This window comes from Petromyzon marinus, chromosome 15 (assembly GCF_048934315.1).
Source record: "Petromyzon marinus isolate PM22_M1 ecotype Great Lakes invasive population chromosome 15, UKy_Petmar_22M1.pri1.0, whole genome shotgun sequence".
Lineage (NCBI taxonomy): Eukaryota > Metazoa > Chordata > Hyperoartia > Petromyzontiformes > Petromyzontidae > Petromyzon > Petromyzon marinus.
The window spans coordinates 6118350-6131497 of NC_133681.1; the positions used below are offsets into that span (position 1 = coordinate 6118350).

Genomic DNA, 13148 nt, shown 5'->3' on the forward strand with positions numbered 1-13148 from the left:
GCGCTCCCCACATATAAAGTAAATATATTCGTATAGTTTTAATTCGTCGGCCTGTCGGCTATCCAAACGAATGTTGGTTTCAAGAGGCGATCTCGAGGCCGGTTTAAGACTTTTTGTCGTGGAGGGTCCTCTCGGGCGCGATCTCTCCTCCTTTGGCTGCCACTCCGTCGTTCGTCTCGACCACCGGCCATCAACATCACCACCATCATCATCATCACCACCATCATCACCATCATCATCATCATCACTACCACCATCATCATCACCACCATCATCATCACCACCATCATCACCATCATCACCACCGTCATTATCACCGCCATCATCACCACCATCATCATCACCACCACCATCATCATCACTACCAACATCACCACCATCATTATCACCACCATCATCATCACCACCACCACCATCGTCACCACCATCATTATCACCGCCATCATCACCCCCAACATCGTCACCACCATCATCATCACCACCACCACCACCATCGTCACCACCATCATTATCACCACCATCATCATCACCACCATCACCACCATCATCATCATCACTACCACCATCATCATCACCACCATCATCATCACCACCATCATCACCATCATCACCACCATCATCATCATCATCACTACCACCATCACCACCATCATCACCACCATCATCACCACCACCATCAACATCACCATCATCACCATTGTCACCACCATCATTATCACCGCCATCATCACCACCGCCATCATCACCATCACCACCACCATCATCATCATTACCCATCATCACCACCATTATTATCATCACCATAATCATCACTACCATCACCACCACCATCATCATTACCACCATCATCCCCATCAGCATCACCACCATCATCACCACAATCGTCATCATCACCGCCATCAATATCACCACCATCATTATCATTACCCATCATCACCACCATCATCACCATCATCATCACCACCATCACCACCATCAACATCATCACCATCAACATCATCACCACGATAATCATTAGCATCATCACTAAATACAATAATCCCCCTTATAGCCTTAATAGACTGTTGAGGCAAGTGCTGTTTGCGAGCACCTATGAAGGCCGGAACGGCACACAAGGGGGTGGGTGGCCAGCACCACGCCCGGCCGCCTTTGTCTCCCGAGTGGCAATGTGTTTACACATCGCATTAGGTACTCAATTGAGGCTGAGTCGACCTAGGGGAGTTCCAGGAACCGGTTCAGATAATCCCCACCGATGTTGGGCTGTGGCTATGAATCAAACTCGGGTCGCTCTGGGTTCGTAGCACTGCGGGTATTTATACACGCACATTCTATATATATACATCATATAACCTCGTGAAGGCGATCTGTTTTCCAAGAAGAGTTGTATAGTGCACGGCTGGGCCGTGAATAATCTGCCAGCTGATTGCATTTTCAGGCGCTCAGAGGTCAAAGTCAAAAGGTACAGGTGTGTGGGCTCGCAGTGTTTGTTGAAGATGGATACGCAGAGCGAGTCATATAGATACCGGTCGTCGATTAACTGCTGCCACTGTGGCTCAGCACAATGAATGGGCCGGGCGCTTTTTTTTTTCGTTACCCTGCCGATGGTTGCCAGAGGGGATTCCGCGGTTCGAATCGCAGCGGTCGCCCTGGTAAAGTCTGCCACGCGCACCGGCTGGTTCGTCGTGACGTTACATCGACAAAAGGGAGGAGAAAGAAGAGAGCTCGGACATTGCGTGGGAACCTGGGGCGGGGAGCGGTGGTGCAGTGGTTAGCGCCCTGCGCTAAGGACCCGGCGACCCGAATTGGATTCCCGCTCACGGCCAACACCAGTGACGATTATCTGAACCGGTCCCGGGCCTCCCCTAGGTCGACTCAGCCTCAAATGAGCACCCGGTGCGGTGTGTAAACGTCGCCACTGGGGAGACAAAAGCGGCCGGGCGTGGTGCTGGCCACCCACCCCCTCGTGTGCCGTGCCGGCCTTCATAGGTGCTCGCTAACAGCACTTGCCCCAACAGTCTGCTAAGGCTATACGGGGGATCTTTGTATGTGTCTTTGTACCTGGTGCGGTGTGTAAACATCGCCACCAGGGAGACAAAGGCGGCCGGTCGTGGTGCTGGCCTCCCACCCTAACGTGTGATGTGCCGGTGCTCACTAACAGGACGCGGTGGCGAGATGTTAACTACCTCGCCGGGTACGCAGGAGGTCGTGGGTTCCATCCCGGCCCTGACGCCTGCTGCTGTATATGTGGACTTTGCTAATTTTCCCCGTGGTCACGTGGTTTTCTCTCCGGATCGTCCGCTTTTTTTTCCTCCACATTTAGAATCAACGTCACGCGTTCAGATGATTTGGCTGCCACAAATGTCCACGTGATGATAAGCCACTTCGTTGAACTATCATTTGTGATGGCCAGGCCGCTTCTGAAAAAAAGAGCTACATAGCTCAGCGAGGCCTTACCTGGTAAAATAAAAAGTGTAGTTTAGTTCATAGCGATCGCGTACTGATGTTGATGATGACACGCACTCACGCATGCGTGCAACACATTACATTCTGTCACGTACTAAATCGATAGCTCCCGGGTCACCAACCCCGTTCACTGCACCTTGGTTGACAGGTCCGCCACCTCGCCTGCTCCGAGGGTGACTGGCACTGCCGAGTTAATCATTAGCGACGCGTAGAGGCCACAGCCCAATGAGTAATTGACACGAACGATGAACAAACACTAGGTGGGGGGGGGGGTGAGACATACGAGGTGAGGGACAAAGATCCCCCGTGTAGCCTGCAACAGGCAAGTGTTGTTAGCGAGCACCGGTGAAGGCCGGAACGGCACGCGAGGGGGTGGGTGGCCAATACCAAGCCTGGCTGCCTTTAGCTCCCAAGTACTGATGGGTTTTTTTTGCACACCGCACCAGGAAGTCGTTTAAGGCTGAGTCGACTTGGGGAAGCCCAGGACCGATTCAGACAATCGCCACTGTTATCGTTCGTGAGCGGGAATTAAACTCGGATCGCCGGGTTCGTAGCGCGGTGCGCTAACCACTGCGCCACCGCTCCTCCCCCAATGATTGCGTCGTCACTTCACGGAGCGAACGCGCGATTCCATGCAGGGAAGGAGACCGTGAGAATCTGTATGAATCCATTGATCACTCGAGAATAGAATAAATCAGTGAATGCCAAATGAATGAGTCAATACATTAAGGAATCCAGGAATAAATTAATTTACTAAATAATGCATCAAAGAATACATTAATATTGAATTAATCAATGTAGCGACGAATTAATATATGAACCCATCAATTAATTAACGGATGAATACATCGATGAACGCATCGATAAATGAATGCATTAATCAGTCAATGAACTGATTAATTAAATGTTGACTTAATCCATGAATCAAGAAACGAATCGAAAACTTGCTTAAATGCACTAATGAATGTCTCAATAAATGAATCAACACAGGACTCAATTGAACAACTAATTAATTTGAAATAAATGAATACACAATTGAATAAAACGGAATAAATTAATGCATTGATTAACGCACCAATTAATTAACCAAAAAAATGACCAATGAATGAACGGATGTATCTGGGTAGAACTTCTTTCGCACCGTACGGAGCCAACCGTACTAATCGACGGCGCGGGAGGACAACACTAAATACGAATTAAGTTTTAAAGAAATCGACGAATGAATCGACCAATCAGTCAATGAATCGATGATTGCATCGATGCACGAGTCTATACATAAATTAACAAATAATTAATTGGTGAATTAATCGATTCATTGGTCAACTAAATAATCGCTGAATTGATGAGTTAGTCAATGAGTGAATTGGACGCCGTATACCCGCCACGCGTCGCTGTCGCCCTCTGCTGGGAGGGGAGAGGAAGGAGAGAGCGTGAAGGGGGTAGAGTGAGATGAGAGGGGAGAGGTAGGGGAGAGCGTGGAGGGGAGTAGAGCGAGATGAGAGGGAGAGGTAGGGGAGAGCGTGGAGTAGAGTGAGATGAGGGGGGAGAGGTAGGGGAGAGCGTGGAAGTGAGTAGAGTGAGATGAGAGGGGAGAGGTAGGGAAGAGCGTGGAGGGGAGTAGAGTGAGATGAGAGGGGAGAGGTAGGGGAGAGCGTGGAGGGGAGTGGAGTGAGATGGGAGGGGAGAGGTAGGGGAGAGCGTGGAGGGGAGTGGAGTGAGATGAGAGGGGAGAGGTAGGGGAGAGCGTGGAGGGGAGTAGAGTGAGATGAGAGGGAGAGGTAGGGGAGAGCGTGGAGTAGAGTGAGATGAGAGGGGAGAGGTAGGGGAGAGCGTGGAGGGGAGTGGAGTGAGATGAGAGGTAGGGGAGAGCGTGGAGGGAGTAGAGTGAGATGAGAGGGGACAGCGTGGAGGGGAGTGGAGTGAGATGAGAGGGGAGAGGTAGGGGAGAGCGTGGAGGGGAGTGGAGTGAGATGAGAGGGGAGAGGTAGGGGAGAGCGTGGAGGGGAGTAGAGTGAGATGGGAGGAGAGAGGTAGGGGAGAGCGTGGAGGGGAGTAGAGTGAGATGAGAGGGGAGAGGTAGGAGAGTGCGTGGAGGGGAGTGGAGTGAGATGAGAGGGGAGAGGTAGGGGAGAGCGTGAAGGGGGTAGAGTGAGATGAGAGGGGAGAGGTAGGGGAGAGCGTGGAGGGGAGTAGAGTGAGATGAGAGGGAGAGGTAGGGGAGAGCGTGGAGTAGAGTGAGATGAGGGGGGAGAGGTAGGGGAGAGCGTGGAAGGGAGTAGAGTGAGATGAGAGGGGAGAGGTAGGGGAGAGCGTGGAGGGGAGTAGAGTGAGATGAGAGGGGAGAGGTAGGGGAGAGCGTGGAAGGGAGTAGAGTGAGATGAGAGGGGAGAGGTAGGGAGAGCGTGGAGGGGAGTAGAGTGAGATGAGAGGGGAGAGGCAGGAGAGAGCGTGGAGGGGAGTAGAGTGAGATGAGAGGGGAGAGGTAGGGGAGAGCGTGGAGGGGAGTGGAGTGAGATGAGAGGGGAGAGGTAGGAGAGTAGAGTGAGAGGGGAGAGGTAGGAGAGTGCGTGGAGGGGGGGATAGAGTGAGACTTCAGAGCGGAATCGACTCCACCAGACGCGAGTCGGAGTGGAATGTAAGGCACAATTTTATTTCGCTTCATTTCGAGTTCCCGGGAGAGGGTTACACCGTACAGTACACGTCCTGACCTCCTGGTCCCGTGACCACACGCGTACGTCACAGAGTCCCCGTGACGCGCCACGTGGCCCGCGCGTCCAATCGACGCTCTTCACAAGGCCACATGGCGGCCAAATGAAACCGTTGCGAGCGTAGCGGTGTCTAGCGACTGCACGGATCACGTGAACCCCAAGTGCTGCACCCACTGCACATTACAAGACTCCAAAGAGGACAACAAAAACCCCACCGTCTTGTCACCAAGTTGTTGTCTTCATATAATTTCTCGCGACACGATATCACCGTCGTTCGCGATATTACGATTACCGTAATTGCATTTCACATTTTGATGGTGGAATCGTAAGGGGGGGGGGACGGTGGAGGCGGGAGGGGGTGGCAGAGGTTTCGCGGTTCGAATAGAGAAGACGGCCCTGGTAAACAACTACTCCGCAACCGTCTGCTTCACTCACACGCGGACGTTAAAGGCCCAACATCCACCCCCGCCCCCAACGTCACTCGAACCCAAGGAGGCCACTGTAATCTACTGACCATCACCGCCCTAATGTCCCCCGACTCACTTGGAATGACATCACGAGCAGAGATCATCGCCCCCACACCTCCGACTGGCAGAGCAAGGCCCGCTCGCAGGCCACGTGCTGAGCCTTAGAAAAAAACTAAACGATTAACTATTTATATTATTGGTTCTTTCGGTAAAGTCACGTAGAAGGGAAACAATAAAATAATACAAAAATATAAAACAATAACATTCTCACGACGTTTCGACTGCAACACCTGATGATGATTGCTTGTGTTGCAGTCGAAACGTCGTGAGAATTTTATCGTTTTATATTTTTTATTATTGTATTGTTTCCCTTCTACGTGGTGACTTTACCGAAAGAACCAAGAATATGAATCCCTGCAGTCACGAAAGCTTTAAATAAAAAAAAGATGAACTATTTGTTTTTGTATTTGACCAAGGTAAGCGCCCACTGAGCTATGACATAGTTATTTTTCAGAAGCGACCTGCCTATCACAAATGATAACTCAACGAAGTGGCTTATCGTGTGGACATTCATAGCAGCCAAATACTCTGAAACGCACTTTGAGTCGACGTGTGGAGGGGGGGGGGGGGGACGGAGGACCCGGAGAAAAATCCACGCGACCACATGGAGAGAGACAAAATACAGCAGGCGCCAGGCGGGGGTGGGGGGTGTGGGGGGGTGATGTGGGGGGGGGGGCGTGGTGGGGGTGTGGGGGGGGGTGATGTGGGGGGGTGATGTGGGGGGGGGCGTGGGGGTGATGTGGGGGGGGGCGTGGTGGGGGTGTGGGGGGTGATGTGGGGGTGGTGTGGGGGGGTGTGGGGGGGTGTAAAGCGCAGCCCGACGACGAGGAGGAGGAGGAGGGGGGTACCACGAGTCACACCACCTTCATGAGAACGCCCGCCGCACGAGACGCTGGCATGGACAAGAGTCGCCGCCACCGCCGTCTTTGTGCTCTGCTGCGATTCCAGTGCGGGGGAGGGCGGCGGCAAAACCTTCGCTTTGGTGCGCAACAACAACAACCACCACCACCAACAACAACAACCACCAACAACAACAACCACCAACAACTCGATCCCCCTCCATGTCAATAACATGGCGACCTTAACAAAAAAAACGAGGCGACGTTTCAGGCAATGGGCCCTTCTTCACAGCACATATAACTCTTCTACCTCTCTAGCCCCTCAATGTGCTATGAAGAAGGGCCATTGCCCGAAACGTCGCCTCATGTAATTTGCATTTTTTATTGTAAATGCCACAGTGTTATTTACGAAGGTGTTGAGTTTTCCAGGAAATAAATATATATTCTTCACTTTGTCTTCGTATCCCTTGCAAATAACCGAACATTGAATACCCCCCAACCTTCACCAACGTGCGTTGGAATAAATTATAGAATGGCGTTGGCCAAAACATCGCAATGTAGGACTACAGAGCTTGGGAAATTATCGGCGCCGGTTCTGGCTGCCTTCCCGCTCGTCCGAGATTTCCACACGCCTCTGAATCATTCTCTACGAATGATTCTCCGTGAATCAATCTCTCTCTCTCTCTATGAATCATTCGAGAGAGTGAACGTAAAAACTTCGCGTGACGAAGTCTAAATCATTACTGACCCGAGTGTTGAAGTATGGTCAAACACTTCACCTCCCCCCACCCCCACGGCCAACACGCCGAAGCGTTGCCTTAATCTCAACACCAACCCCGCGTGTCTTCCCGTTAACTTCACAACACCATAGACAACACCAATCACCATCCCCGTCCCGAGTGAATCATTACTACTGGGGGGCGGGCGGGCGGGCGGGGCAAGCGAGGAGCGGTGGCGCAGTGGTTAGCGCACCTCGCACATGAACCCTGCGACCCAACATCGACTCCCCCATCAGGGCAGTAACAATCCGCACTTTTACCAAGCGAGGTGAAGTATGGTCAGAGAAAACCTCGACGACCGTACCTCAAGAGCGCTGCAAATTATAACCGGGAGAGAGAAAAAAAATACAATTACATTTTTACAGACTTTAGGTTTTTAAACGTCTTTTAAAGTATTCACAATAAATACTTCATAAAATAGCAGGGGACTAGCCACGAGTAACTCCAAGGAGGAAACTCGGTGACTGCTGAGCGGCTGCAGGGCACTGAGACCAACACAGAGGCACCGAGGCTTTTGGCAAATGGATGTACAGGTGTGTGTGTGTCTCCGTGTGTGCGCGTCTCTGTGTCTCTGTGTGCGTGTCTCCGTGTGTGCGCGTCTGTGTGTGTGCGTGTCTCTGTGTGCGTCTCTCTGTGTGCGTGTCTCTCTGTGTGCGTGTCTCTGTGTGCGTGTCTCTGTGTGTACGTCTCTGTGTGTGCATGTCTCTGTATGCACGCGTGTATGTGTGTCTCTGTGTGCGTGTCTCTGTGTGCGTGTCTCCTTGTGTGCGTGTCTCTCTGTGTGTGCGTGTCTCTCTGTGTGTACATCTCTGTGTGTGCGTGTCTCTGTGTGCGTGCGTGTATGTGTGTGTACGTCTCTGTGTGTGCGTGTCTCTCTGTGTGTGCGCGTGTCTGTGTGTGTCTCTGTGTGCGTCTCTGTGTGTCTGTGTGTGTCTCTGTGTGTGCGCATCTCTGTGTGTGCGCGTGTGGGGAGCGGCAATGTGTGGTGGTTCACGCACTGCGCTATGCATCCCGGTGACCCGAATTCGATTTCCCGGTCACAGCCACCAATACCGGTGACGATTATCTGAACCGGTCCTGGGCGTCCCCTTCGTTGCCTCAAAATGAGCACCTGGTACGGTGTGTAAACATCGCCACTGGGGAGACAAAGGCGGTCGGGCATGGAGCTAGCCACCCATCCCTTCTTGGGCCATGCCGGCCTTCGTAGGTGCTCGCTAACAGCACTTGCCCCAACAGTCTGTTACAGGCTACACGGAGGTCTGTCCCGTCGCCTCTTGTCAGCTAAGCCTTTGACACTCGGCGTGGCCTCAAAGCGCACCTAGCCTGGCACAAGCGCTCTGGTCACCTTACTGCCACTTAGTTTCGAATGTGTCATTGTCTAAGTGTCAATGTAGCTTTTGTGTGTGTCTACGTGTGTGTCTGTCTTGCGTGTCTTTGCTGTCTGTGTGGGAAGCGGTAATGTAGTGGTGAGCGCACTACACTTCAAGCCCAGCGAACCGAGTTCGATTCCCGCTCGCTTGCAACACTAGCGGTGGATACCCGGTGCGGTGTGTAAACATTCGCAATGGGGAGTCTAAGGCACTGGTCCCTTCACAGCAGCACTTGCTCTAAGAGCCTGAAAAGGCTATCGGCGGATCTTTGCCTTTATTCGTGTCGACCTGTGTCTGTGTCTGCGTGCATGTGAGAGTAGCGGGCGACTGAAATGCAACAGGTTGGCACAGCAGGGGGCACAGCTGGTGCATCTCTGCCAGTCATCTCAGTCACAGTCAACCCACGGCACCTGGGTCTGTCCCGTGACCTCAAGTCAGCAGCGAGGGCCTTGCACGCTTCACGTGACAGCCTCAAAGTGCACTTAGCCTGGCACAGGCCACAGGCACCGCGCTGGCGACGCCACCGCCGATTTTTCTCACCGTGCAAAATATCACTCCGGTCTGGACCTCTCCTAGGTCGACTCAGCCTATACAGCAAGATGATAGCATCGGCACGGACACTCCCAGACATCTACAGGCGCTCCCCCCCCCATTGTGGATATAGAGGAGGTCTAATCGCGGTGTCTTCACAAGGAGTTCCGTGGCGTCATCTTGACACAAGGTGGTGCACTGCTCCCTGCGCCTTCTTCTCGTGTCACAGCGACCTTCGTTCGACGAGGCGGCCAGGCTCTCGGCGTACCCCGGTGTCCAGGCAGACAGAGACGCAGAGACACGGAGAGACACGGAGAGACGGAGAGATGAAGAGACAGAGAGACAGACAGACAAGAGACAGAGACACAAAGAGGCAGAGAGACGGAGAGACAGAGAGGTGGAAGGATGGAAAGATGGAGAGACGGAGAGATGGAGAGACGGAGAGACGGAGAGACGGAGAGATGGAGAGACGGAGAGACGGAGAGACAGAGAGACGGAGAGACAGAGAGACGGGAGAGATGAAGAGACACAGAGACAGACAGACAAGAGACAGAGACACAAAGAGGCAGAGAGACGGAGAGACAGAGAGGTGGAAGGATGGAAAGATGGAGAGACAGAAACATGGAGAGACAGAGAGACGGAGAGACAGAGAGACGGAGAGATGGACAGACAAGGAGAGATGGACAGACAAGGAGAGACAGAGACAGACGAGAAACAGAGAGACAAAGAGACAGAGAGATGGAGACAGAGACAGACAATAAACAGAGAGATGGAGAGATGGAGAGATGGAGAGACGGAGAGACAGAGAGACAGAAGAGACGGAGAGACAGAGAGACAGAGAGACAGAGAGACGGAGAGACAGAGAGACAGAAAAGACAGAAGAGACAGAGAGACAGAGAGACAGAAGAGAGGATCATCTCCCCTGTCCTGCCGCACCCGCTCGGCAAAGGAGGTTCCTGCGGAAAATAAAGCACCGTGGCAAAGACTGAAAACTGGACGGCCAAGTAAACGTCCCAGAGTCACCGGGCGAGGACGGCGCGGTGGCCGGGTGGACGGATTTGCGACGCCGTGGACCTGCCGTTTTGTTCGGTCGCGATCGTTCGGTTTCATCATCGCAGCTCCTCCACCGTCGCAGAAAAGACGAGCGAAGACACGGCGAGGGGAGTGGTGGGGTGGACGGGAGAGGGGGCGGGGGAGGAGGAAGAGGAGTAAGGAGGAAGCGTGAAGAGGATGGCCGAGCGTGGGTGAGCCGTAACGAGGATGGGTCGATGATGAATGGGCGGAACAGTGGGGCCACCCCTCGTCACCGTCGTCACCCGTCGTCACAGGTCGATTCTCTTGGCCTTGCCGAAGACGAGGAAGAAAGGACAGGCCGAAATGTTGACGGCCGTCAGGTAGTTGAACACCGACGTCCAGGAGCCCGTGGTCTGCACCAAGTACCCTGCCACGTACACCCCCGAGAAAGCCTGGGCGAGCGACGCGGACGGGAGGTGTCCGTGCGGCACAAACACACCAAACAGACACGACGATTGTTGCAAGGCGTCAAGTCTGCGTTAGCCACGCGTCGCTTGTTGCGCAAAACGTGCGGGGAAAAAACGTGCTCCGATAATCATCATAATAATAATAATAATTATGTGCACTGTTTGTGAAACTGATTGGCCTAGACCAGAGGCAGCCTTCTTGATGGCCCTGTCTCACCGCCAGTGTTAGACCAGAGAACGCCAACAAGCGAAGGGTACAAGGGCGATGCAGTTACATCCGTGGGACCTTTTTGCCAGTATCAAAATGATGAAACAATAAGAATTGACTTCACCCTCTCCGGCACTAAAACAGGCGTTAAGATGTTCCAACACACCAAATAGACACACACCTGTTATCGCAAGGCATCAGGTCTGCATTAGCCACACGTGCTTGTGGCGAAACACACAAACAACACGCTCCGATAATAATGTCTGCATTGTCCTTGAAACCCATGGGCCGACAGAATGGCCTTGTCTCACCGCCGGTGTTAGTCCAGAGAACACCGGCAACAGAGAACACTACAGAGGGATGCAGGTATCTAAATATTAATGCCTCGGGTTGATCCTGGCAAAAAGGTCCAATGCATACGGGCGCACAACACGGTGATCCGGTGACAGACACCCCACTCAAATGTGGTGGGGGGGGGGGTGGACGGGATGCCTAAACATATCGGTGGGGGGGGGGGGGGGGCGGGCATAGAAGAGTGAGAGGCTCGCGACCTGGACGGGGAGAGAGTTCACATCCTGGTTGGATGGGGTTTACTAACGATTACCACTTTGTGCGTGAAGTCAACAGTGGTCGGTTGTACCATCGGAGACTCGCCCCATCCTCCAGCCCTCCCCGCCCCACGCCCCCCCCGGCCATAGGAATGTGGAGTCACGGTAAAGGAGGGGCCGGATGCGGGACAAGCGGTTAAACCGAGCGAGCCAAATCCCGGCGGCGGCGTCTTTTTGCCCAACTGTGCTTGCCGGCGGCGTCCCGCGGCACACGCGGTAAATACCGCTCGCTCACCGACGCGGCATTTACCGGGGCGCCCCAAAACCGCGAGCCTCTCTGCATGTACTTTCAACTTCTTTGGCACCCTACGTAGCCGACCGTGCCAATCGGAAGGTACGGGAAGGGGAACAACAAACACTAATTCATAATAAAGGTTTTTGGGTTAGATCGCGTTTATTTATAAGTTTGAGTACGACGTTTCGCTGGTAAATACCAGCGAAACGTCGTACTAAAACTGTAAATGTGAATTCACTCTTCAACACACCGGTGGGCTAAAGTAGTGAATTATTTGTCTTTTGTCAACGTGACACTTTTTTTGCTGATTGGCCGTGTCGGGTGGTGGAGGGTTACGACACATTTATAAATAAACGCGATCTAACCCAAAAACCTTTATTATGAATAATATTGGTCGCGAAAGCCTACGTGTTAAACTGACAAACACTAAATACACCAACAGGCAGCTCGAGAGAAATGAGTTTTCAACGTCACGGCCGCGGGTGTCTAACTCGGCCGGGCGACGTCCGGGGCGTGCCCCCGCGCCTTAGTCTGGGACTCACCCGGCAATGCGCCCGCAGTGTTCATGATTCCTGCGGGAGACATCGAGCGCGGAGTCACGAGCGTTGAGCAGCCGAAGAAACGCAACTCCCACGAAACCGTGGCCGCGCACGAGAATGATTAGTGATTTTTTTTATTTTTCGATTTAAAGCTTTCGTGACTGCAATGATTCATCTTCTTTGGTTCTTTCGGTAAAGTCACCACGTAAAATGAGAATAAAACAATAAATTGATAAAATAAAATAACACAATAATATTCTCACGACGTTTCGGCCACAACACAAGCGGCCTTCATCAGGTGAAGGGACGAGACTGTCTGGTAGGACAGCGCTGGAGTGATCTTAAGGATGTGTGGAATCTCTCCCCGTAGAGGCGGTTAAATTTCGATTTAAAGCTTTCGTGACTGCAATGATTCATCTTCTCCAGCGCTGTCCTACCAGACAGTCTCGCCCCCTTCACCTGATGAAGGCCGCTTGTGTTGTGGCCGAAACGTCGTGAGAATATTATTGTGTTATTTTATTTTATCAATTTATTTTTTTTATTTTCCAAACGGAGAACCCTCCGTGTGAGCCGGGGCGTCTCTAGAGACGGCGCTTTGCCTCTCGCATCTCGGCTCGACGAGATGCCTGTGTGGCGCAATCTAGCTCAGCACATGGACTGCAGGCGGGCATCAGTCTGCGGGCATCAGTCTGCCAGTAGGAGTGGGGGGGGCGTGGGGCCAATGATTTCTACTGCTGCGTGTGATCCCAATTGAGTAATATGCGGTGTCATTCTCAAATTTTTTCGCAAATATATTTATTATTAAAATGTTAATCGTGCTTCATGGTTTTAAGTGCAATTAACTTTTTTTTAACTAGGCT

General features: G+C 52.5%; 1 protein-coding gene across 2 annotated transcripts in view; it reads right to left on the reverse strand.

The window, feature by feature from the left end:
• Positions 1-10405: 10405 nt before the first annotated feature.
• SLC17A9 (solute carrier family 17 member 9) overlaps positions 10406-13148 on the reverse strand; it is a 25440-nt gene continuing 22697 nt past the window's right edge. The window contains exons 14-15 of one of the 2 annotated variants that reach the window (XM_076067260.1): positions 12302-12321; positions 10406-10683 (exon numbers count right to left, since the gene is read on the reverse strand). In XM_076067260.1, coding sequence (XP_075923375.1) covers positions 10540-10683; positions 12302-12321 — 164 coding nt within the window. In that variant the 3' untranslated portion in view covers positions 10406-10539. Of the gene's footprint in view, positions 10684-11663; positions 12322-13148 lie in introns of those variants that run through there. The other variant, XM_076067259.1, reaches the window with a different exon arrangement.